General features: G+C 45.2%; 1 protein-coding gene across 3 annotated transcripts in view; it reads left to right on the forward strand.

The window, feature by feature from the left end:
- Positions 1 to 27,701, forward strand: part of oxr1b (oxidation resistance 1b) — a 96,227-nt gene that overhangs the window by 59,241 nt on the left and 9,285 nt on the right. For 2 of the 3 annotated variants that reach the window (XM_063185550.1, XM_063185551.1), the window contains 5 exons: positions 7,738 to 7,922; positions 11,187 to 11,971; positions 14,477 to 14,648; positions 22,089 to 22,257; positions 27,308 to 27,388. In XM_063185550.1, the coding sequence (XP_063041620.1) occupies positions 7,738 to 7,922; positions 11,187 to 11,971; positions 14,477 to 14,648; positions 22,089 to 22,257; positions 27,308 to 27,388 (1,392 nt within the window). The remainder of the gene's footprint in view (positions 1 to 7,737; positions 7,923 to 11,186; positions 11,972 to 14,476; positions 14,649 to 22,088; positions 22,258 to 27,307; positions 27,389 to 27,701) is intronic. The other variant, XM_063185552.1, reaches the window with a different exon arrangement.

Genomic DNA, 27,701 nt, shown 5'->3' on the forward strand with positions numbered 1-27,701 from the left:
GTGTTGTCAATGTGGGATGACATAGAGGTCCAGGAGTTTGACGACGAATCAAGCTACTCTACTAGTGAAAGTAGTGAAGAGGAAAGCGAGAACATCCCGCCTCCTCCTACTGCTGCTGCTTCGTCGTCTGGTCTGAGGTAAGTTTATTATAACTTTGATAGCAAATATATGGTGAAATAGCCAAAAGTTTTGTCATTCAACTTAGTATAAACATACAGTGACATCCGATTGTAATCCTTTTTGGAAAAAGCGAGTCGCATCTGCCTGAAGTATTGCCTACCGCGAGTCGCGTTTGTAAACTGAGGTGACAGAAGGCTTGACAGGCAAACACAGTGACAAATGGTGACAGACAGTCGTAGTTTTGCAAACGTTTTGGTTCCTACTTTTACCTGTGAACGGTTATATTGTATGTTTTGTGGGATGTCTGAAATGACATAGGCCTACAGTGACATAATCCTTATTGGAAAAGCGAGTCGCATCTGTCTGAAGTATTGCGTTTGTTGCGTTTGGTAGGCTACGTTGCGTTAGTGAACAAAGGTGACAGATTCAAGGCTTGACAGGCAAACATACCGAGTGACAAGTGGTGACAGTCAGTCGTAGTTTTGCAAACGTTATATTGGAGGGGTTACATTGTATGTTTTGTGGGCTGTCTGAAATGATTTCGGATGTTGTTGACGTGAAAGCTGCTGTAGTAGCCATGCGTAATTTACTGAACCAAATGAAGGCTTGTGTGTGTGTGTGTGTGTGTGTGTGTGTGTGTGTGTGTGTGTGTGTGTGTGTGTGTGTGTGTGTGTGTGTGTGTGTGTGTGTGTGTGTGTGTATTGTTGGCCCAGTCTTCACTTCCCTTCCTGAACATTTCATCATCAATGTTTTGGATAGTGCAGATAATCTAGACACTCCAGCATTGTTGTTGGGATGCAGTGATATTTGAACTGATGGGCCTAAGGGTTATATTGTATGTCTGAAATTATTTCAGATGTTGAGCAGTCAGTTGCTGACATGAAAGCTAACATACTACTGTTGTAACCATGCCTAATTTACTGAACCAAATGAAGGAGTGTGTGTGTGTGTGTGTGTGTGTGTGTGTGTGTGCGCGCGCACTGTTGGCCCAGTCTTCCCTCCAAGTGTCATTGTCACTGCATGGTTGGATATGATGCTATAGCAGTTATTTTACACAATACATTCACACGGGTACTGCGTGTATATGATGCCACTCCTAAAGTGGTCAAATATTTGCATATGAACAATGTTGGAGGGCCAGGTGCTCAAAGCACACTCCCAATTTTGTTGCTTTACATGTACAGAAAATGACTAATTGTTTTTTTTTTCTTTATATGTATTGCAGAGGCGACCATTCCAAAGCCCAACCACCACCAACAAAAAGAAAGGGTCCTTCATCTGGACGGCAAACACAGGCTCCTGTTCAGTGGAAAACGGAGAAGGATGTGGACATTGCTCCACCACCTCTGCGATTCCGGCCTCTGAAGACCCCAGGCATACAGGTGGACACCACTGTCCAACACACCCCTGGAGACCTCTTCAAGCTATTCTTTTCACCTGCTGTCGTCCGTCAACTGTGCCAAACTACCAATAGTTATGCTGCCGTGAACACAGTTGACAAAAGCTACAAGTGGGTGGACGTGGACGTGCCGGAGTTCTTCCGATTCCTGGGGCTGCTGCAGTACACGGCGCTTGTAAAGCTGCCATGTATCGAAGATTACTGGTGCACAGACCCCGTGCTGCATGTGCCCTTTCCAAAATCAGTCATGCCCAGAGCCCGGTTCCAGGCCCTGCTGTGGAACCTGCACCTCAGCGACCTAATGGAGGACCACACCAACGACCTCCAGAAGGGCACACCCCAGCACAATCGGGTACACCGGGCACAGCCCCTGCTCGATCATATGAAAGTGGCGTGCAAGGCGGCTTACCATCCGAGAAGGGAGCTGGCAGTGGATGAGAGGATGGTTGCCACAAAGGCCAAGACGGGCATTACCCAGTTCATGAAGAACAAGCCCACCAAATGGGGTATAAAGCTCTTCGTGGTCGCCGACTCCAGCAACGGCTACACTGTTGACTTTACAGTTTACAGTGGGAAAATGGGTGGGACCTCTGAGAAAGGGTTGTCCTACGATGCGGTGATGGCCCTGGTGCAGCCAGCGGTCATGGGCACAGGGTATCACGTATACGTGGACAACTTTTACTCAAGTCCCACCCTTTTCAACGACCTGGTGAGCCTCAACATCGGCGCCTGCGGCACCTACAGGGAGGGGAGAAAGGGGTGTCCTCCCAGTCGAGGCCTGATGACCAGGAAGACACCACGGGGCACGTTGCGCTGGTTGAGGCAAGGAAAGCTGGTGTTCGTCAAGTGGATGGACACACGGGAGGTGTCGATGTGTTCGACAATCCACGCAGCGCATGGTGGCCAGACGGTGAGGAGGAGGGTAAAGAGCAGGGATGGAACCTTCAGCACCATCGAGGTCCCGTCCCCCCTTCCTGTGATCGCCTACAATAAGCACATGGGTGGAGTTGATCGCAGTGACCAGCTGATCCAATACTACTCCGCACACAGGAGGGTGAGCCGGCCATACCGTACCCTCTTCCTCCACTGTTTTGACATCGCAACCACCAACGCCTACATCTTGCACGTAGAGCTGTCTCAGGGGGAGCGTACCAATGTTCCCACGCCCCATTGGTCCCACGGCCCACTGGTCCCACAGCCCATTGGTCCCACAACCCATTGGTCCCACAGCCCATTGGTCCCACGTCACTAAGACTTTTTTTCATTATTTAGGCCCATTGGTCCCACAGCCCATTGGTCCCACAGTCCATTGTTCCCACAGCCCATTGGTCCCACATTGCTTTTTTATTTGAATTTTTAGGCCCATTGGTCCCACGGGACTCACTAGTTCGACGCCCTTTCGGTACTTACCGCTTACGTCATACGACCCTAAACCTAACCCTAACCCTAACCCTAACCCTAAACCTAACCCTAACCTTAACCCTAAACCTAACACTAACCTTAAATCGCTTGTTTGAAATGTTTGATTACCATGTGAAGTACAGAGAGGGCGTCAAACTAGTGGGTCCTTTGGTCCCACAGCCCATTGAACTGTTTGTGATGTGGGACCAATGGACTGTGGGACCAATGGACTGTGGGACCAACGGACCTAAAATTAAATTAAAAAATCTTAGTGATGTGGGACCAATGGGCTGTGGGACCAATGGGCTGTGGGACCATTGGGCCTAATTTTGAAAAAACGCAAAAGTCTTAGCAATGTGGGACCAATGGGCTGTGGGACCAATGGGCCGTGGGAACATTGGGCTGACCCCGTCTCAGGCCAGACAGCAGAGGGCCCTGTCTCACAAGGCCTTCGCTTTACAGCTGGTGAAGGATCTCTGTGAGGTGGAGACCTCTGGAGCACCACGAAACAGGCAAACCTCACATCTGCCTGTGCCACTCGCTGAACAGCCAGGGGACATCTCCTACAGGGCAACGGCTGGTCGCAGGAGATGCCAGCTTTGCGCTGACAGGGGCATCCGCAGCGACACGCCCTGGAAGTGTGAGGCCTGTGACGTGCCTCTCTGCCTGCAGCTCAACCGCAATTGTTTCAGAGAGTGGCATGTGTAAGGCACGCACACACACACACACACACACACACACACACACACACACACACACACACACACACACACACACACACACACACACACACACACACACCTGCAAACATCTCTCACACACACACACACACACACACACACACACACACACACACACACACACACACACACACACACACACACACACACACACATATTCGTTTCTGACGCCACACACACACACACACACACACACACACACACCTGCATGTAAGCATCTCTCTCTCTCTCGCTCTCACACACACACACACACACACACACACACACACACACACACACACACACACACACACACACACACACACACACACACACACACACACACACTCAGTGCTCAATCTACTGTTCTATCACTGTTGTTATTTTATGAATTGCCGTTCCAAATTGTTGGTATGTTATGAATTACTGTTCTTGTTCTATTTGCAATAAGCTTATATTCCAATCCCATGATAATACTTCTAGTATCAGTTACTGTCAGTTGACATTGCATTTTTTCATCAGTATTTTTTTTTATTTATCCTTTCAATCTGTAAATAACCTTGCACTTATGTGTTAGGGTGTGTGACACCCATCACACCTCATGAGTTACTCATGACCTATTCTGAAAACGCCTATAACAGGTTGCTGCTATATGATATTATTTCTTTGTTTAGGAAAAGTATATTTCACTTTTAATTGAGATATGCTCAAATAAGTTTGTATTTATCCTTTAAATCTGTAAATAACCTTGCACTTGTGTGTTAGGGTGTGTGACACCCATCATACCTCATGGGTTTCTTATGAAATATTCTGAAAACGCCTATAACAGGTTCTTGTTGTATGAGAATATTTATCTGTTTTTGGTGTTTTATTGCATATTTTTTATGAAATTTGTTTTTAAAAAGTGTCAATGTATGCTTTTAATCAGTAAATGACCTTGTATTTATGTGTTAGGGTGTGTGACAGACATCAGCATTCATGGGTTATTTATGAGAAATATAAAAAACGCCTATAATAGATTGTTGTTAAATGACCATATTTATTTATTTTTGAGAATTATATTGCACATTTCAATTTGATTTTCATGAAATAAGTGTTAATTTATCTTTTCCATCTGTAAATAACCTTGCATTTCTGTGTAAGGGTATGTGACAACCTTCATACCTCATGGGTTACTCATGAAACCTCCCAAAAACGCCTACAACAGACTGCTGCTATATGAGCATGTATACATTTTGGTGAGGTTTATTTCAAAGACATTGACTTAATTTATTTCAGAATAAATGTGTTTACAGATTTATGCAATAAAAACTCTTAAATCTGTATATTTGACGTTGGCTGTACTCATTTATTTAAAAAAATATGAATCCGACTTCACATTTTTTTCATGATCATTGCCCTGTCATTTTCATATAGTTGGTTAAAATACATCAAATCCTATATTATCATATTGCTTAGGTTCTGCTGAGAAAAATGATATAAGATACATAATAGTTGGCCTCTCTGAAGGCCTCCCACATGTGTTTAAAGCCCAATATACAAAAAATCACAAAAAACGCTCTGAGTTCTAAGGGTTAATATACTACCGTATATATTTTTTTTGGTCTTTTATGATTATTATTTTTACGATAGGACAGTGAAGGAGTGACAGGACACGAATGGGGAGAGAGAGAGATGTGGGGATGGATTGGCATAGGACCCGGCCCGGAATCCAACCCGGGTCACCAGCGTAGCAGCCCAGTGCCCTACCATTACAGCCACGGTTGGGTAGACTTCAGTTGAATACAATAGGATGCCATTATTGGCACCAATATACATTGTGCACAGAGGAAACTACTCTGCAAATATATATATGCAAATAGAGAGAGAGAGTGAGAGAGAGAGAGAGAGAGGCAGACAGAGGGACAGACACATGAGTGGAGCTTGAGACATGGCTTAGCTCAGGAAAAAACGAGGAGCTTAGCAAAATCTTGCTCAGTTCAGCTTCTACTTTGCCTGATTACCATGTCTTTCAAATCTCTTCGAGACTTGGTCTGACCAAGAGCATAACAATTAACATTCATAAGCAGCATGGTTGACCCACCTCCCTTGATTTGCTACTGGTCGAGGGCAGAACATGCTGAGCCAAAGTTTAAAAAAACATTTCTTAGTCCCAATAGAACGTCTCGGCTTAAACAACATCACTGCCTTGAACACGCCTCTACCCAGGACGGTTGGAAATGCTCAAAGTTGATTAGTTCCCGACAAAGTGGGTGGCGTTTCCCGCTGTGGAAGGAACCCAAATGTATGTGAACAAGCTGTTTGCCTGAGTGAGTGTAGCTGAGCCGAAGGTGTTGCATCACTGCGTGGACGGAGCCTGGGTAGCTTCTGCTGCACAGTGTTTGTTTGTTTATTTTGAGCATGTGCAGCCTCTTTGCATATTTTAAATTTAGCCACATTCTCCATATAAAGACATGGATGAATGGCACAAAATGCACATCCCATCGCAGGCCATCTAAGATGTGCAAGGACACTAAAGCACATTCAATGGAGACCTATTTAGCAAGTAGTACATATACAGTACATCTACAGTATAGGCATTACTAGTGCTTAAAGGTGCACTGTGAAGGATTGTGGTCAGATTAGGTATTGCAACCACTGTGCTCCCTATTGCCAATTTTGATTAACTTTTAATGAATATGTACTAAATAATAAACCTTTTACTAGTATGACCAAAGTGCAGTTGCAATGTGGTGCAATTTTTGCAGCTAAAAATGACTGTTTCTGGAAATGCAAAAATGGCGGACATGGAGAAGATTCACCTTTATGAAATGTGCAATTTTCCCAGTCATGATGAATACTGTTGGATGTAAGTATTTGTGAAATAGGTCAAATGTGTGCATGGGCAGCATGTATTCTGGAAACAAACTACTAGAAATATTACACTGTGCACCTTTAAATCATTTAGCAAGTGCTACATCCCATAAGATGTGTGGGTCTTGTGCTACTGAATACTGTGCGTGTGTGCCAACATTTCTTCCACTCAGTGTTTCTACGTTTCGCTAGTCAAATGTATTCGTTCATATTGTCAGTCAATATGAAATTACAAGAAATTGATGTGTCTTTGTAACGTCTGACACAGGATTGATGGGTTTCTGAATATGTAGGACAGGATACTTACTGGACTAACTTTGATCGCAATTTTTTCCAGCAATTCAATCACATCTCATGTGGCTGAAACCCTCAATTTAAGAGAATTGAATTGTCAGTTTTAAAGAGGCGTAGGTGGATGGTGGTGGGGGGGCATTCATTTGGTGCCAGGGATAAATGTAGGTTTGGTTACAAAGCATAAGATACTGTGAGAGGATTTTTTGAAAACGTAGGCTTCTGTTCAAAATGCCTCTGCATTGCAAAGCCAAGGCCACAGCCTCCTCTCCACTGCCCATTTTATCCACCAGCAGTGTGCAGAACCCATATATGTAGAATACAGCATATAATTGTAATTGTATATTTGTATACTGTATATTTTGTATAACTAGGTGTATCCTGATATATTCTAGGTGATTTGTATATTTTATTAGAGTAGTTAGCCTGATCAGGGACTGAGGTTGCAAATTAGATGTCTAGCTAAAAAACTTTTATGTATTCACATCTGCAAGCTGTGTCATGGTCTTGCCTTGTCATGTTTGTAATAATGTGCACGGCATTGTCCCTGCTAAATAAACTACAAATAAATAAAATGGATAAATACAGTACATAGCCCAATCCTTGAGCCAAGGCACTGTCTCCACACTGGTACAGTGTTAAAGGAGCACTGTGTAGGATTGTGGCCAGTATAGGTATGCCATAACCATGTTGCTCATTGAAACTGTACTGCCTATTGCCTTTTGTCTTTCATGAATATTTACAAAGTAACAAACTAATATTTACCAGTATGACCAAAGTACAGTAAGTTTTGCAGGAAAAAGTGGCTATTTCTGGAAATTCAAAAGGGTGTTGATGACAGCATCATGTTCGACACGCACAAGGTGGACGTGCGAGTGGTAAAAGTAATAACGGTCATGTACTGCAAATCACATCAGACTTTTTTCCTCGGTTGTGTCCTCCTGTTCTCATCAGGGTGTGGTGAGCGGCGTGCTGCTCGTGACGCCCAACAACATCATGTTCGACCCGCACAAGGCGGACGTGCTGGTGCAGGAGCGCGGGTGCGAAGAGTACGGCATCATGTGCCCCCTAGAGGAACTGGTGTCCGCTGCCATGTGCCACGACATCACCGACGCCAGGATGCGCGAGTTCGTGCCACCGTGAGTCACATTTTGGTCGTTGTAGCCTCATAAGCCAGTGATTCTCAAACTATGGCACTATGAAGGCATTCCAGGTGGGCCTTGAAATCATTTTCTAAAAATAATAATCATATTTTGGTGTGTGTTGTTGATTTATTTGAGTTTTATTCTTAATTGGGTCAGAGGTGGGCCCTGAACATTTCTGACAATTTCAAGTGAGCCCAAGTTGAAAAAGGTTGAGAACCCCTGTCATGAGCCATAACACACACAAAGCCACTACCATACAGGGCAGGATTATACATAAGGGCCAGTGGCACAGTGCCCAGGGGCACCAACTAATGACAGCCAGTAAGGGGGCACCACATGACACAAACTTTACAAATATTGTTCATGAAGGGGGCACCTGCGAGGTGTAGTGCCCGGACGCACCACAGTGTCTCAATACGGTCCTGCTACCATAGTACCAGAGAGACTGGATAAGAGAGCGGTTCCGTTGGCCCATTGGCCCCTTTAGACAGACCGGAGTATTATGACACGCCCTTTTAGGCAGACCGGAACCTGGTCAAGTTAGGTGCCCATAGCAACCTATTACTTTGACATATCTCCATCATACTCCTAGAATCTCTGATAGTACCATACCATAAGCTACTACGGTAGTACTCCGCTACTATGACATGACACAGAATTGCTTACAACTTGGTCATTGTTATCGTGCCATGTGCCACGATGTCACCGGCACCAGGATGCGTGAGTTCGTGCCACTATTAGTAACTGTTTGTTTTTTTGTCACTTGGGTATCACTTTATAATAATGGATGCATAAAAAGTCAGTTCTGGCCCTGCCGTGGCTCAAATGGTAGGGCACTGCCCTGCTACCCAGGGGACCCATGTCGATTCCCACTCGCTTCCTGTCACCATCTCAGGCTGTCCTGTCAATAAAGCCAGAGAGAGTAGAGAGAGAGAGGTTCCATTGGCCCATTGTTTCCAGGTTCTACAATTGCAAGGGGGAGGGGGGGAAATCCCCCTTTAGGCAGACCTAGGCAGACCTAAGGACTGTTCTATTCAATGCTAGGAGTATTATGACACGCCCCTTTAGACAGACCGGAACCTGGTCATGTTAGGTGCCCATAGCAGCCTATTATGTTGGCATATCTCTATATACTTAAAGAATCTCTGGTAATGCCATAAAAGCCCCTAAAAATATATATTCTTAAAAGTCAGTTTAAAGAAGTGCTCTGTTTTGGATTTAGCAACTTCCCTGTGTCTGCACACTATTGATACCACTGATAAGTTGAAAAAAAACCAAACTCACTATCTTGTTACAAAGAGTTACTCAATTGGTTACTCAATACTTTGTTTAGTTAGTCTGGCGTCTGTACAGCGAGTCTCTGTGTTGCAGCGGTGTCTAGGACTCACACATGGAGGGGAGTGCTTCTTTGTCTTAAATATATTTGGGGAGTTTGTGCTTTTATGTATGACAGGACAGTTAGAGAGGTGCCAGGAAACGAGTGGGGAGGGAGACAGGGGAATGCTCAGACCGGATTCGAACCCGGGTCACCGGCATAGCAGACCAGTGCCCAGACGATTGAGCCACGACTGGGACACAGGGAAGCGCTTCTAATACTGATTTAGACTATGACTATGGGGCGGTGAAATTGGCACTGTATTGTCTACGAAGGGATAATCATTACATTACATCCTATTACAAATGACTGAAAACATCAATGTTCTACTATTGAATACTTTTGTAAAATGTGACTTGTCATGTTGTTCCCGATTAAGTTCCCCAGGTGATGACTACTTTTGCTGTTCATATGTTATATGACATACATATACGTATTCTAGTTTTCATCTAGAAATGCACGCAGAGAGTACAGAGCTCAGCCAAGGAATGTTACAACCACATTTTTTTCAAGTCCTCCTGCGTTGTTTTTGTGGAGTTAGAAACTGGAATGTCAAAATCCGCCCTATCCCGCAATGATGAAAAACTTATTTTAAAAATCCTGGATCCACTTTGTGATCCGGATCACCACCAACATTTAATCACTTGTTCCTTTTGTCATTTCCAACAACTCCAACAACAACATTTCAACAAATTCATTTTTTTAAATTAACTTTTTTAATTATCCTGCTGACAAACAAACGCGTCCGAAAACATAACCTCCTTGTTGGAGGTAAAAATACCTGTACATCATTTTATAATTTCAATGAGCTTCATCAGTTGACCTGCTGCATATGTAGGGCAGGACGACTAGACCTGGCTAAACAAGTTAAATTGAACTACAGCTTTAATTGACCAGTGCATGAAATGTCATTTTTCAATAACCTGAAGCCGCTTAATTACCCAGAACCCAACTGACCTGGATTGACTTGTGTCTACTGAGGTACTGGCGTAATGAGGTTATCTTTCTTAGTCTCCAGAAGCTTCTGAAGACTCGTCTCATTCGGAACAAGCTCCATAAAAAAAATCATAACAAAACAGAACTACCCTACTCCTCTGCACTACCCTTGTTATGGTTGTGTAGACTGTATTTTTCCCAAACTTTGTATGTTGATGATTCTGTCCTCCTTATATGAGTCGTTTTGTTTAAAAGTATCACCGTAATGAAATGCAATACTACTACTACTGTTAATAATAATAATAATAATACAGGTTTTGTATAGCAATTGTACTGCAAGTACACACACACACACACACACATATTGTAAATATTAAGTAACGTAAATATATGTATGTAAATAATATATATGTATTGTAAATGCAACATAATGTAAATATAACTTATTGTAAATGAAATACAGTATAATGTACAGGGGTTGGACAAAATAACTGAGACACCTGTCATTTTAGTGCCATTTAGTTCCTCTTGCGCCCACAGTTAATCCTGTTGAATGTGGTTCACCCGTCTTGGTAGTATGTAGACATTACCTTTGATACCATGGCTCTTGATACATCACAAAACTTGCTGTCTCGGTCAAAGAGGCAACAGTTACACACACACCAAGAATTTCTCATTTTTGAACTCTGTCATGTGTCACCCATAATCTCGTGTGGATTGGAAAATTTTGAGCAAAACTGTGCTCTTACCCTGCTAATTGAATCTTCACCCTTCACTTTACTAGTGCAATGCACAATTAATGAAGATTGGCCAACAGGCTGGTCCACTTGAGCCATGAACCTTCCCAAACTAAAATGTCAGGTGTCTTAGTTATTTTGTCCAACCCCTGTCAAATGTAGCATATTGTTAATGTCCTTGTGTAACTACATTGTAAATACTCTGTGTAGGAATCTGGAGTTGGAGGCTGCCTTGCCTGAGGGTGGCGAGCGTGTGGTGAAGCGGCCCGCTCGCGGAGGAGGAGGAGGAGGAGGGAACGCCGAAGACCTGGCCCAACGTCTCCGCGACGACGGGGGCAACGAGAGCGCCAGCACGGCGCCGCGCAGCACGGAGGCCTCGCTGTCCGAGGACGTCTTCACCGAGTCCGAGCTCTCGCCCTCCTCCGACGAGCTGCTCCTGCAGCGCCACAAGTCGTCCGGCGCCTCCTCCGAGTCCGTGCAGACCATCAACCAGGCGGAGGCGGACACTGCCCCGGGGGCGGGAGAGAGGGAGGAGGGCGCCGGGGCTGCTGGGAAATGGGATGCGGATAGGGACGGGGCACAGGGACACCAGGAAGCCAGGAGCAGCACCAGTGGCAGTATTGGAGACAGGAAAAGCGTCTCGTCGTCTGGAGGTTTGGCTGCAGGCCTGGAGGTATTCGGGAGGGACGGAGACGGCGTCGTTCATGTTGGGGATGTTGGGATGAGAGGGGGCGGCGGCGACTCCCGTACCCCTTCCGAGTCACAGAGCTCCGACACGGTGGCGGCGGACGCTCCATCTTTGGGACAGGAAGTGAGCAGAGGAAGTGGCGTCGAGACGGCTGCAGGCACGGAGGAGCAAGGACAGCCAGGGGGGGGCACGGGCCACACTATGCAACAATCAGCCAATGAGGGTAAAGAGAGTGGTCAGGTGACCACCGGCGAGACCACACCAGCCAATTCTGATGGGGCAGAGAAAGGTCCCGGTGGGGAAGAAGGTGGGTACATCTGGTTCCATTGTCTTGTTAGTTTGCACTCCTTCAGGAGGTAATGGCATGGCTGAACTATCCATAAGCAGGGCTCGAGTTGTAGGGGGATGGGGGTGTATGCCATCCCCCCTACAATGAAAATGGTCTAAAATCATGCTCCTCAATGAAAATGGTCAAAAATCATCCTCCTCTAAAACAGGCCTCCCTTCTTCACATATTGTGTGTTAAAATTGCACTTTCAACAACTATATTTTCACATTTTTCTCGTGGGAGAACCCCCCGCACCCCCAATAACCAATCTCTGACCATCCCCCCTGCTTTGATTTTACAACTCGACCACTGTCCATAGGGGCCAGCGGCACAGTGCCCAGGGGCACCAGCCATTTTCAACCAGTTTAGGAGCACAATATGATACAAGTTTTACGAATATGTAGCACATAGGAGGTACCTGTGAGAGGTATAGTGCCCACAGGAATCACATCGGCTTAATACGGCCCTGGCAAATGGTGCTATTCTTAAAGACGCACAAGGTAGGATGATGTCGTTTGCGCGGTGCCCGTGGCATGCCTGTCACAAAATCTACACCGTAATGAAAAAATGCTGTTCAAATAAACTCGCTGTGAGAATGTGTTTCATCGCGGAATGCCAGCAGTTGACACAAATCTGAATACGGTATGTAAAGCGATTTTTTGTATGAGAAGTGTTTCCCACGACGACTCAATTCGAGGCTGTCTCAAGTTCAGTTAACTTACAAACTTGAGGCAACTGGTCAACTTGTTGTTTTACGTTTAACTGTCTGCAATGTATTAGTGTAGGGCCTGTGAACATAGAACAAGGGAAATATAGGACATGGGGAACATAGGACCATTGGAATATAGGACATGGGGAACATAGGACCATTGGAATATAGGACGGGTGGAAAATAGTGATGACCCCTTTTTATATTAGACATGGGCTGTTTTTGTGTGTCATTGGCTACGTTTACATTATGTTTTTAATTCCGAATTAATAATTCTGAATTAAATAGTTCCGTCGAGTTTACTTTGATCTTTCATTTAATTCCGAATTTTGAAGTGTTCATATGACATTTTCCAAGTGGAATGAACCTTTATTCAGAATTAAAGCTAGTTCATTGCAGAATTAAATGTCTCATGTAAACATAGCAAGTGTGTGTGAACTATCTCCTTTTAGATCTTAATCATGCCATGCCTTACATTAAGGGATCACGTTTTTTGCCGGCAAGAGGAAAGTGAAAGCACTGCGTCGGGGGAGGCATTTGCTCTCAAGGCTCTCTGCTTTAGTTAAGAGAAGAGAGGAGAAGCCGCTTAATTACGCAGTGGTGGCAGGCGGGCGCGGCGGCGGCTGCCTTGTTTTGGGCGAGAGGAACGGCCTCCAAATTGATTTGCTGTTTATCCTGAAGCTGTGATTACAGCGATGTAGGCTAACGACTTTAGAGTTGGCTCTTCAGGGACACGGGGAAGATAAGAGGACGAAAATTGTTGTTGTTGTTTCTGTGCCGTGCTGTTGCTGTGTTGTTGCTGTGCTGTGCCGTGCTGTGCTGTGCTGTGCTGTGCTGTGCCGTGCCGTGCCGTGCCGTGCCGTGCTGTGCACTCGTGGGGATGTGAGGGTTTGGACTTCTTTACCTTCTTTGAACATGTCTTTATGATATGAGTTGATTCAACTCCTCTGTGTGACATTCACTGCTTCCTAATTTCACTAAACATGATCTATATTATTCCTTAATGTTCAGTGACATTGATTACACATTATTCCCCATTTATATGGAGTGCTAGCATCTCGTATTCATTTGTACAAACTGTTTACTCGCTTAGTATGAATGTGTCGTTTACTTTTAGTCATTTAATTTTAATATCCCATGATATGATGCTGGTGCAGCTTCAGTGTTCATTTGTACAAACACTGTTGATCCACTTAGTATACTGTATACTAGATGAAGTCTTGTGCAGGAATTTCAATATTGCATATAGCAAAAGATCCTGCTTCTGTTTATGTGTAGGCTGTCAGGTCTGATTAAGTGAGAGGCAATGAAACCAGTGGCATTGATTACACAATTCCTCACATGCCGTGTATGAACATTATGTATCCATTTGTACAGACCCTGTAGAGCCACTTGCATTTTATTGATGACGTCTAGTACAGTAATTCTAATATCGTGTAATAAATAAGATCCTGCTGTTTGTACTTTGGAGAAACCAGTCAGCTAAGTGTAATCAGAGAGAGTAGAGAGAGAGAGATTCCATTGGCCCATTGTTTCCGGGTTCTCTTATTGCAAGGGGGAGGGGGGGAAATCACCCTTTAGGCAGACCTAGGCAGACTTAAGGACTGTTCTATTCAATGCTAGGAGTATTATGACACGCCCCTTTAGGCAGACCGGAACCTGGTCATGTTAGGTGCCCATAGCAACCTATTACATTGGCATATCTCTATATACTTAAAGAATCTCTGTTGTAAAGTAATCCAAATGTGTGTGTTTCCCTGTGTCCCCCATTGCAGGAGTCCCGGCGGGTGGTGGGGAGAAGCGTAAGACTTGCTCCCATCGCTTCCTGAGCCTGCGTGTGGGCAAGGCCATGAGGAAGACCTTCGTGTCCCACGCCAGCGCCTCCATGCAGCAGTACATGCAGAGGGACCGCAAGCACGAGTACTGGTTTGCCGTCCCTGCTGAGAGGTGAGTGAGCTGCTAAATTCCACTTGGAAGCATGGATAGCCATGCGTTGTGTGTTGTTCAGCCATTTTAAGTTTTACTCTGTATATCTTTCTTTTAGATTACTCATTTATCTCAACCCCTCCACCTTTTTTTAATGTTCTTTATGTCTGTTAAATGTGTTGTGTGTGCGTGTGTGCGTGTGTGCGTGTGTGTGTGTGTGTGTGTGTGTGTGTGTGTGTGTGTGTGTGTGTGTGTGTGTGTGTGTGTGTGTGTGGGTGGGTGTGTTTGTGTGAGAGGTGTGCACCACTGCAAAACAATTGCCCATACTGGGACAAATAAAGGCTATTAAAGAAAACAAAGCCCATTGGGAAACTTCAACTCCCATTGTCATTGTGACACAGCACTCCACAGCACACAAGTGAACACTGCACACTGCACACAACGAAATTGCATTTATGCCTCACCCGTGCAAGGGGGCAGCCCTCAGTGGCGCCCCATGGGGAGCAGTGCGGTGGGACGGTACCATGCTCAGGGTACCTCAGTCATGGAGGAGGATGGGGGAGAGCACTGGTTGATTACTCCCCCCAATTACTAATAAGAGCACTTTCACACCAGAACGGACGCTGTCTGGGGCGGGACGGAAGCGATTTTTACCGGCGCCTGCGAAAATACATGGAAACAGATCTGGGCTGCATTTCCCAAAGTAGTACTTAAGCCTAAGTAGTACTTAAGTATGAGGGGCCTCCTAGGCAATATGCCAGAAATAGGTCTGAAATCATCACTAAAAGTTTATAAATATGCTATTTTACCTCGCACATGCACTTGGCGCAACAATTTTATTTGCATGTGTGAAAAAAAATATAATATGTAGGCCTAATACTTGGCAAACACAGCCCTGTCCTTCCACACCAACACGGCGGTAGTTGGGTGCTAGCGGCGTGCCATGCTGCATTCGGAAAATCCAACTAAAGCGGAATTTTGACAGTGGTGGCGGCGGCGGTGTCCCGTTGAAAGGAGTGGCAAAGTGGGGGCGAAGGCTTAGTAGAACACACCACCCGAGACTTAGCAGAATGATCACCGTCTTGGCCATGTGAAACTGGCATAAAGCGGCAGCATTCGGGCTGGTCATCTCCGATGACAAACGCATTTACTGGCGATTCTGAGCCACCCACCATGGGTTGTGTGTCATTTTTGAATACAGTGCCATTGACTTGCATGGTCACACACTGCACTTATGGCAGAAACATCTGTGTTTCTTTGCTCTCTGGTTGGGCCTTTCTTTTACTTGACCACCTTTTGAGGAAATGAGGAAGGCAAGGGAGTCCCTCGTTTTCCACCAATTTTATTATTATTCTTTAACTGAAATCGTCAGACAGGCTTTCCATCGATGTGCCCGCTTCAAAGTGGATTAACCGTAAACGAGCTATGGCCTCATTTCTTCTCAAGGGACCGTAAATCTCAATCTAATTTGCCGTAGCGAGCGGCGTAATTGAATCACAGGCCAGCTTGTAAAGTCCTATCATGTTCACGCGCGGGAAAATAAATTGCAAATGGAAGATTTTTTTTTTCAATTCGTCATCAACACCACACCACTACCACACACCATGAACAAGGTCTGCTTTCAACAGCCATAAACATTACATTGACAAGAGTGTAAAATATGGCAAAACAGCCGCTGGCGTCATCATGTTCCAGCCTCGCCGCCACTTCACCCCTGATACTAAACGTAAACAACACAAATCACTTTCTGCTTCGTTTCTGGGAACATGTTGCCCAGTTCATGGAAGAAGCAAGCCAAGCAAGTGGATGTTCTAGGTATATAAATATAATGGAGGCCGTCCGCCTTTGGACGCAGTCTTTCGTTTTCTAAAAGGGAAGACATTATTATCGGGTGGACAGGGCCGCTGACAGCTTTGGACAGGCCCTGGACAAAGTCACACGCACACGCGCACTGTTGAAGTTTACCGTCTTGGTCTATACTTCTTGCATGTTCAAAATCCGAGTCAAAGGAATCAAAAACTCCAAAAGCCAAATTAATCTATTTATTTTCTAAAATGACCAAATAACAAAATGACCACCACTGGTAATATCCAGAATACCAGCAATGGCCCATACACAGTAAACACTACAGCTTTCCAGAACTGCAGAGTCTACTACATAAAAATGACAATGACAACGAAAGCATTTACGGAACGTTCCGGAGATCCTAACCTTCTCTCGCCCTGACCGATAACACGTATTGAGTTCGGGTGGAACAAAATTAGGAACTCCTGAATATCCCTATCTGTTGGTATTTATGGTTTGTGGGTGTATGGGTGTGGTTATGTGTAAGCAATTACGTGATTTGTTAGTTAACCCAGAATATGCCTAATCTGTGTCGATTGTAAGCTGCTGTCATCATCTCCAGGTGGGCCTTGATTTCATCACTCTAGGTCTTCATGACCTCATCTGTGGACTTCCTGAGTTCTGTAACTTTAATCAAGCAATACACATACAACAGCACATTCTTTTGACATATTTGAGGGTCCTTGGTTCTGAAAAGATTGAAATCCAATGTTAGTCGTTTCACATTGTCACCTACTCCTGGCCTCCTAAAAAGGATTAAGTCAAATAGTTTCGCTTCTGAGTGACAACACTGTATCCTATGTCCTAGAAAGAATGATACTTCAAGGAGTTAGTGTGGACTTCAGACTTATTCAGAAAATAAGCAATCAGTTAATCAAACATCACATGACAGGCTTTCAGCTTGTCTCACAACAATGTTTGATGACATCTGTAGGCTCTCCTAACAAGAATGGGCAATTACTCAACATCCTCAACTCATGATTGTCACATGGGGCCATCACTCAATGGTTTGAGAGTGCCCACCAACAGAGGAACAAGATACATTCATTTTAATGTTTTTAATCATAACCAAATATTGTAGAATTTCCTGCAAACACAAATGAATACCTGAACAACTTGTTGTAAGCCAATGCATTACATTTCAGGACCTCAGAATCTAGCCTATTTTCCAACAGCACACACACACACACACACACACACACACACACACACACACACACACACACACACACACACAGGGCTGGTAATCTGGCATACAGATACACAGGCATTTTCCCAGGCCATTTCTCGGTCCCAGTCCAGCCCTGCACACACACACACACACACACACCCAATTCATACAATGTAATGACGATCCAATTCTGCCCAACCACTCACCCCCTGTCTCCTTGTGCCCTGGACCTCTCACCCCTTTGTTTGTCTCCCACCCCCGTATCTGCTTTCCTGGGGATGGACAATGACTTCTCTTGCTTCAGGCTGACCCACTTGAGTGGTCGAGCATTAGATGCGCGTTTGTTGTGTGTTTGCCTGTTTGGGCGTGCAGTAGTGCCCTGTTAATGGTGAGGCCGTGCGTGCCTTGCCGCGGACACCACAGTGGCGCATGGTGGAGTGAGTGGAGGGGTGCATTCCAATATGCACACTCCCGTCCTCCACTTGTGCTTGTGGCCTCGTACCAAGAAGTAATACGTCATGATGACATCACTGACAACAGCATTATATTTCAATATCTCGCAAAAGCTCAATTGTAAAGTAATTTTCTCATTTTCAAACAGGATGGTAAATGAAGGATAGTCCCCCAAAAATTGTTTTGGCTGGGCTGACAGCGGGGAAACTTCATTGTTTTCTCCACGAAGGCGGGGCATCAGCAAAACATGAAGCCACAAGCCCAAGTGGAGGACGCAAGGTTGCATATTAGAAAGCACCCGAGGTTTTCATATCGCCACTTACCAGGCGGTGGCTGCAGGGGGGGCAGAGGAGGGCAGTGGGCTGCAGCTGGCATCAGGCCCAAATGCTGGGTGCACTGTGACCCAAGCCAACCCCACAGGGTTCACTTCACTCTCTTCTCTTCTCCTCTCTTCTGTCCTTGCATCTTATGTTCTCTTCTTCTTCTTCTTCTTCTTCTTCTTCTTCTTCTTCTTCTTCTTCTTCTTCTTCTTCTTCTTCTTCTTCTTCTTCTTCTTCTTCTTCTTCTTCTTCTTCTTCTCTCCTGACCTCATATCTTTTCTTTTCTTCTTCTCTTCTCTTCTCTTCTCTTCTCTTCTCTTCTCTTCTCTTCTCTTCTCTTCTCTTCTCTTCTCTTCTCTTCTCTTCTCTTCTCTTCTCTCTCCTGCCCTTGCTTCCTCTTCCTCCTCTTCATCTTCTTCTACTTCTTCTTCCTCTTCTTCTTTTCTGTTTTTTTTTTTTTTTTACTGTATTTGGAGCGTTCATATTACAGTCATTGCTGAATACCTTGTTACACTGGGTAAAGAGTCCTAGTTGATGAGTCCATAGCTACTTCAATTATTCCTTTTACTGCCAACAGCCTTCGCATGCCTTTTAAATTATACATACACATTTTAACTGAATTAATCTAAATGTAGGTCAGTTTACAGTAACTTAATTTAGTGACATGTGTGGTGACATACAAGTAGGCCTACATGCGTTGGGACCATTTATACTCCTGCAAAGTGTTTACTGGTGTCATCCAGTTCAACCAGCCAGCCCCCTGAGTATCCCATCAGAGATTCTTTAAAGGGGCATTCCACCGGTGGAGACATGAATATGTTACTGAAAGTAGGTCATATTTATAGTAGAATAGTAACATACATTTCTAATTTGGTGCCTTCTTGGCCAAGAAAAGGCAGAAAATGACTTTTTAGTGCTTGTGGATTTGTGACAACAATCCCCATAATGCACTGCGTTGCTCAAGTTCCACAGGCCACACCCAGTTATTTGGGACTCTATGCATCATCCCTCCCTCAGCTTGCAGGCAGTGTTGCCAGATTGGGCTGTTTCCCGCCCAATTGGGCTGCTTAGGATGGTCGTGTGCGGGTAAAAATGGCATTTAGCAGAAAAACCCGCCCAATTTTAGCCATAGAAATCAATAGAATTGGGCGGGATTTTGAGCTTCTAGGCTGGTTTTGAGCATTTTTTGGGCTGGAAATCATCAGCCTCATCTGGCAACCCTGCTTGCAGGTGCATCACAGTGGGACAGACATCACTGGAAAGGAGAAGCTGGAGCACACTGCAGCTTAGTTTTCAAGACTTAATTTTGTGCACACACGCGACCAACGTTTCTGTGTTGCTACACCTTCTTCAGAGTCAAATGATAGCAAGAGAGTGACACACATTTCAAGACTTGACATTCACAGGTGATCCTACTTGGTTTGGCTAAATTGGTCTGATCTCATTGCAGGTAATTGACCCCACCCCCCAACACCAGGACAAAATTGTAGACAATTAGACAGCTTGCCAACTTCCCAAAACAAAATAAAAAAGTGAAAAAAACAATACACAAAGAACATTGTCAATAAAACCACAGCTACAATTATTACAAGACCACAGCCGCGATGTTGGAACAATTTGTTACAGAGAGCAAGACATATTGTGTTCCTCATTTATGCCCTGAGGCTCCACTGAATTTAGAGTATGAATCCAAAATGCCTTTCTACGAAGCCTCTCTGTCTAATTGTCTGCAATCTTGTCCTGGTGTTGGGGGGTGGGGTCAATTACCTGCAATGAGATGAGACCAATTTAGCCAAACCAAGTGGGATCACCTTTGAATGTCAAGTCTTGAAATGTGTGTCTCTCTCTTGCTATCATTTGACTCTGAAGAAGGTGTAGCAACACCGAAACGTTGGTCGGGTGTGTACAAAAATAAAGTCTTGAAAACTAAGCTGCAGTGTGGTCCAGCTTCTCCTTTCCAGCTATGCCAGTGACTTACTGGCAGTGTTGCCAGATGAGGCTGATGATTTCCAGCCCAAAAAATGCTCAAAACCCACCTGGAAGCACTAAATCCCACCCAATTCTATTGATGTCGATGGGAAAGATTGGGCGAGTTTTCCTGTAACATGCCATTTTTACCCGCAGACGGCTATCTCAAGCAGCCCAATTGGGTGGGAAACAGCCCAATCTGGCAACACTGCTTACCGGAGCCTCAATGCCAGTGATTTCAAAAGCACTGGGACACTGATCTGTGATAGGTCTGTTAGAGCATTAGGTCCAACCCCCTATGGGCGGGGTTGAAAAGGTGGGAAAAAGGCTTGTAGTCTCAACAGAAATCCACCTCTCTTACACTTCCTATGTCGATGATGCAAAATGACCATTTTTACATCATTGACATAGGAAGTGTTAAGAGATGAATGCGGGTTTCTCCTATCTCAGGGGGAATTGAGAGATTTTTGCAAGACCATTCAAAAGTATGACTGGGTGTCTAGCAATGGAAAGCCTAATGCAAAATGGGTGGAGTGTCCCTTTAAGTATAGAGATATGCCAATGTAATAGGTTGCTATGGGCACCTAACATGACCAGGTTCCGGTCTGCCTAAAGGGGTGTGTCATAATACTCCTAGCATTGAATAGAACAGTCCTTAGGTCAGCTTAGGTCTGCCTAAAGGGGTCCCCCCCCTCCCTCTTGCAATAATAGAACCCGGAAACAATGGGCCAATGGAACCTCTCTCTCTCTACTCTCTCTTATCCCACGGCATCCCAACAACCGGCTTAGGGGCTCCGCACACCGCTTCTGCCATAGTGCAGCACTGCTCTGCCAATGCTCGATTCCACTGTTTTCAATACAACCTCGAGGAAGAAAAATCCGCACTCACGAACTGCGTCTCATTATTTATTTATATTACCACCTTGTCCAAAAGCAAACCGCCTTTTGGCTATCAAGCCTTCATCAAGCAGTTTGTGAGTGCAGATTTTTCTTCCATTTTATCTTTTCTTTTCTTTTCTTTTATCTTTTCTTCTTACATTTTGTTGATACATTTTATCGCGCACCCAAAGACTTTCATTTTTTTCCAAGAAGTTGAGCACGTCCTTTGCCAAAACTTCAATACAACCTCCCACACCCGCCAACATCTCCTGATGTGTTGCGTTTTAGGGCAGAGTTCTATTTTGTCTGAGCCACCATTTTTTTATCTACTGCCCCACCGGTCCCCTGAATATATATTGCAAAAGTCATTTCTAAGATTCCTTTACAAAATATGTCATATTTCATGTGAAGCTGCATAACATTACAATTATTTCGGGGGCCGGATAAAATGGCCTCAAGGGCCGTAAATGGCCCTAGAGACATAGGTTCCCCACCCCTGACATAAACGGGTCAAGGGGCCTATATACTGTACTGTACATACAGGTACGCATGTGGTCAGAAATATGGGGCAACCTTGGCCTGAGACTCCTGGGCTCAGAGGGTTATGGGTTCAAATCCTACTGCTACCAGTAGTAGGGAGACTGAGGGTGCTTTCCTACATCATCAGCCACAGCTGAAATCATAGCTGGATCATTCCTACCCCGTCTCTCTCTCTCCAAACCATTTCATGTTGTCTCATCACTGTCACTATTGAATAAAGGCATAAAGGCACAAAAAATACTTCTAAAAAGACGATCTCTGTCTGCCCCTTCTCCCTGTGCTCAGGTCAGACCATCTGTACTCCTTCTTCGTCCAGTGGACCCCTGACATGTATGGGGAGAGCGGCGTCACCCGAGAGCCGGGCTTCGTGGTCGTGAAGAAGACCGAGAAGGAGTCGGCGGAGGACGGCGAAGACAAGCCGGCGGCGGCGGACATCACAGCCAAGGAGTGGGAGGTGAGTGAGGGAGGAGGGAGCACTGAGGGATGGAGGGAGAGAAAGAGGGAGGGAGAGAGAGAGAGAGAGCGCTGAGGAAGGGAGGGAGGGAGGTGAGGAAGGGAGAGCTGAGGAAGTGAGGGAGGAAGGGAGGGAGGGAGGTGACGGGGGAGCAAAGAGGGAGGGAGCACTGAGGGAGGGAACTGAGGGAGGGAGAGAAGGCGGGAGCCCTAAGGAAGGGAGCACTGAGGAAGGAGGTGAGGGAGGGAGAGATGGAGGGAGGTGAGGAAAGGAGGTGAAAGAGGGAGGTGATGGGGAAGCACTGATGGAGGGAAAGCTGAGAAAGAGGGCGAGAGAGAGGGAGGGAGGTCAGGAAAGGAGGTGAGGGAGGCTGGTGACGGGGGAGCACTGAGGGAGGGAGAGCTGAGAAAGGGAGGGAGAGAAAGAGGGAGGGAATACTGAGGGATGGAGGTGAGGGAGGGAGAGATGGAGGAGAGGGAGGGAGAGATGGAGGGTGGAAGAACTGAGGGATGGAGGAGAGGGAGGGAGAGATGGAGGGAGGGAGCACTGAGGTGCATTATGCTGCCTGCCGTGTCACCAATGCATCCACTTGCACTGTTATACAATGTCCATAACAGGCTGACAACAGCTGTCTGTGCCACTTATGTAGTCTTAGCCATTATCTTGCCTGTTATTCAATTCTGTTGCTATTTTTATACGTTATCATCTGTGATGGGTTGGCATACTGTATGTGTGTGTGTTCATTGTGGTCTGTTACAATCAAAATGTGTGATTTGTGTGTTCAATATCATTGTGACTGTTGTGGTTTTTAATCATGTCTTGTGATCTTTTTATGGACATCCAATTTGTGTGTTTTGTGCCTCGATGATCCAGTTAAACTCATCTTGATGGTGATATGAGAGAGGATGCTTGTTCAAAACGTGGAGGATCTGTCATGTGTGTTTGCAATTATTTACTGTATGTGCCTATTTATATGCCTGCTTGTATGCATGGATGATATTGGTGTCTGTCAGTGTCAATTACATGTCTTGTTTTCATTTGTTTTTCTTTGTGCAAAAAGATGACGTTATTTTTGTGCAAGGATGCAATGGAGTGCTATGCAGAAGCAGGGATGCTGACAGGGGGGGGGGACAAAGGGTACATTTGTCCCGGGCCCAGGGAGAGAAGGGGCCCAGAATTGGGTCCTTATTGCATTGTATGTGTTTGGCTAGGGGAGGAATTTCAGATTATTTTGTCCTGTGCCCAAAGCTGTCAGCGGCCCTGTGTAGCTGTATGAGATCACAGTTCACATCGCGTTGTCGTGACGGGGCATTAGGGGTGATAACATCGACTTGGTAGTGACTCACACATCCATGTTCCCCTCCGTAATTACATTTGGTCTGTTTCCATCATTGCAGCCTAGTGTTACTCCGTTACTCCCTGCACTGTTTGTCCAGACCAGTGGCTTTCAAAGTGGGGGCCGGGGACCCCTGGGGGGCGCAAGAGGGTACCAGGGGGGGGCACAGTTGGTTGGAAGGGAAAGTACAGCAAAACAAAAATCATTGAATAAATTGTTTCCTGCTGTAGATGGATTTAAGAATGCAGGAATGTCATTGACTTGTGAAAGGTGGTGCATAGAAGAAATAAAAAATAGTATGGTACGGCCCATGTTTGGGGGGCCTTGGCTGAAATCTACTGGTAGGCTATATGGGGCATTGTGTAATGAGCTGGGAAAGTTTCATGGGTATTGACTGAAGAACCTCTCTTACGGTAGGGACACATAGCAGGCGAAACGAGTGAGGCGAAGAGAGGCGGAATTCACTGACAACTCAACCAGAGAGAGAGTAGAGAGAGAGAGGTTCCATTGGCCCATTGTTTCCGGGTTCTATTATTGCAAGGGGGGGGGTTGGGGGAAATCCCCCTTTAGGCAGACCTAGGCAGACCTAAGGACTGTTCTATTCAATGCTAGGAGCATTATGACACGTCCCTTTAGGCAGACCGGAACCTGGTCACGTTAGGTGCCCATAGAAACCTATTATGTTGGCATATCTCTATATAAAGAATCTCTGGCTCAACCGTCATCAGGTTGTCGCGGCGAATGGAATGGAATGGAACAGTTATGTTGTTGATTTGATTGGGCCGCGGCAGGCGAATTCGCTCCTCATTTGCATAACATTAAACTTTGTTTAATAATTTTGCTTCGCTTCGCTCCTGTTGGCTTGCTTTCGCCTGCCCTCACCTCTCTCATAGGAGTTCACTTGGCCAAATTCGCGTCTATGTGTCCCTACTCTTATTCTTAGCACAGAGCAGCTGGCCAGCTGACAGGGGGGGACAAAGGGGCACATTGTCCCGGGCCCAGAAAGATGTGGGGCCCAGAATCAAATCCTAGTTATATTGTATGCATATAAAGGGGGGCCCTTTCAGATGGTTTTGTCCTGGGCCCAGCCAAAGCTGTCAGTGGCCCTGCAGAGCAGTGTTTATCTTACATGGTTAACCTGCATGTTGCATCATTATTTGTAGGTGCAAAAAATGTAGCATTTTTTTATTTTTATTTATTTACATTTTGTTAAGGCATGAGTAGCCCATATTGTGGATGATTGTGCCTGATGTGAGTATACTAGACTGAGTAAGCATTACACTGAGTTGAGGGTTTTTATCCAAAGAAACAATTGAGGGGGGAGTCTCTGTGTGCCAAGCAAATACGAGATTAGAGAATAAATCCAATGAGAAGTCTGTGGTGCACCTAGATCGAATGTTTTGTGAGTAAAGTGAGGAGAAGTTTCTGTCCTGTCCATGCAAACAAGACCTGTCACCTCGGAAGAAGTGAAAGATTAGATGAACCGCTCTTTTGGAATTAAAAGAACTGGAGTTTGTTTGGTGTCATCATGCGTCTTTACTTGCCAAGTTCAGCTTTTATTAAACAAGACACAAATTGGAGATGAGTAATCTCTCTTTCTAGATTCCTATTGGCTGGTGACGGATTCCGACATCGGCTTGCACAGACCTGTTAAAGTCAAGGGTTTGTGTCTGACAGGGAGTGTTGGCTTTTCGAGTTTTGCGCTGTCTACCACTTGGCGACTTGACCACAGGATTTTATGCATGTCACGAAGCGGAGCCACCTTACTTTGCCATGTTTTTCGCCAGAAGAATCAGAGAGACACCGCTATTTACGCCCAAGTACAGCTGTGGCTTGGTAACGTCGTTCTTTTGGCACTTTCTCGTATTGTATTAAAGTAGCCAGGCAGAACTAGCCTAGTTCTATCTGTTGGTGTGTGTGCGTTGGGTGTTTCGGTGAAGGGTTTTTGCAGATTTGGGGAGCTTAGCGAGTTGGGAGACGTGGCGAAAACGTGTGAAAACGTTCGCTATTTGCGCGCGTTATCACCTGTTCCAAACCAACATCAGTCGCTTCAAATAACTTTTGTAGCGGTGGGTTACGTCGTCAACTTGATATACGACGCCAAATGGAATGGGTTATGAGTTAACCAAAACGGCACACACTTGTAAACACGTTCGTGTTAGTTCTGGCATCTTCAAAACACTGTCATTTCGTAAAATGTCAGTCATGAGATCATATCGCAGCAGATAAACATATGTTTGCTTCTGCGCGCGTAACAGAGGCCTATTTTAATGTGAAATCAGATTTGTAAAGTTAATTGCTTCTAAATCTAAATGCAGTATTGAGGATGCACCATCTCCCAGTGCATTATACTTCTGTTATTTTTTATTTAGCCCTATCTATGTGAGGCTAACCTACATTTACCCTGGTCCACACGTGCGGATTAGTCTCGTAGGCTATTTGCGCACATCAGCAATTCGCCAGACAGCAGTTGCGCTCTTGTTGCGAAGATTTTCTCCAAATTCTTTTTTTTCCTTTTGGATAAACTGTGTTGAGTAATTATGTGGAGCTGCATGGACATGCACTGCACACTACAACTGTCCGTTGCTTGCCATGTATACATTTAGAATATCATTGATATTGCCGTTGTTTTACATTGCAAAACATCTCTCCCTACGAAAGGGAGAGTGGGTGATCGGATCTCTCAGACTGATTTTTTTTTTTTTTTCGATTCTGTAGATCAGTGTTTCCCAACCTTTTTTGACTTGTGTACCCCCTAAGCCTTTTTGTTGTACCTTGAGTACCCCCTATCCCATGCTCTCTATATATATTCCTTTATCCCAGTATGACTACTCTATTCAATTGTCATTATCACATTTTTCCGCGTACCCCCTGAGGTGTGATCGCGTACCCCTAGTGGTACACGTACCCCTGGTTGGGAAACACTGCTGTAGATGACAGAGGGGGGGGGGGTCATTTGATGGGCATGGCCCTGATGAAGGATGCATGGTCTTTTTTCCTTGTTGGGAAGGGAACCCGTTCTTCACATGCTTTTGCTCTCTGCTCTCTGTCTTAAAGTTTTACCAGTGGTGCGCAACATGGATTCAGGAGCTATAATCAATCCAGTGCACATATTCCATAAGACCCGGTTTTACCTGTCCAATTAGGGCATTTGAACATTTGGAATATGTGGAATTGGATTGTACTGTAGCTGCATATTCCAGGATCCCCATCACGGAATTTTACACTATGCTCACTAACAGCTGGATTTCTGTAACCTACTTCTAGGTGAACAACAACATAACAAGCTACTAGATCTACTAACCGCTATCCTGATCTAACTCCAACGATTTTTTTTATACAATCACAGCAAAGCCCCTCTCTCATCCACGAACATGTGGAGACAGCAAATGCTGATTCAACAGGCGTTGCCGTTTTTTAACTTTTCTACTATAATTTAGCCATTTCATAAAGCTATTTTTAACTTTTTTGGGAAGAGTGCCTTGAATACTTCAACTCCTTTGCTGATTCAACAGGATTTTGATCGATTCAAACAGAGGAGGGAGGGCGCTCCCTTAATTTTTCTGCTAACAATCATTGGCTTTGTCCCGCTGCACCGGATCCCCTTCACCCTAACCTAACCCCCACTGACCCCCAGCCCCAGGGCAGTCAAAAGGTACCACCACCACCACCACCACCACCGACGCCTGCTCTCCCTGTGTGTGTGTGTAACAGGTAGTGTCGGTGACCGAGTACTACAGGCGGATTGACGCCCTTAACAGCGAGGACCTGCGCTCGCTCTGCAAACGTCTACAGGTGCACAGTCAGCTACTCTGCCATACAAAGGCAAAGTGCAGTAACTACAACAATGCTGAAACTGAGAAAAACACCTTCAAAGTCTTGGTATTGTTGGATATTGCAGTTGCTGCAAATTCGAATTCGCAATATCTTTAAAACTGAACACATTTGAATCATAAGGCTATGCCACAAGTTAAAGCAGACATGATAAAGACCATTTTTTTGTCTCAACTCAATTTTGAAGCAATGTGTAGTTACAGTTACTGCACTTTGCCTTTGTATGGTAGTAACAGTTCCCCTTGCGCTCACACACTGACCTCCGCAGTCTGCC

This window comes from Engraulis encrasicolus, chromosome 20, assembly GCF_034702125.1.
Source record: "Engraulis encrasicolus isolate BLACKSEA-1 chromosome 20, IST_EnEncr_1.0, whole genome shotgun sequence".
Taxonomy (NCBI): domain Eukaryota; kingdom Metazoa; phylum Chordata; class Actinopteri; order Clupeiformes; family Engraulidae; genus Engraulis; species Engraulis encrasicolus.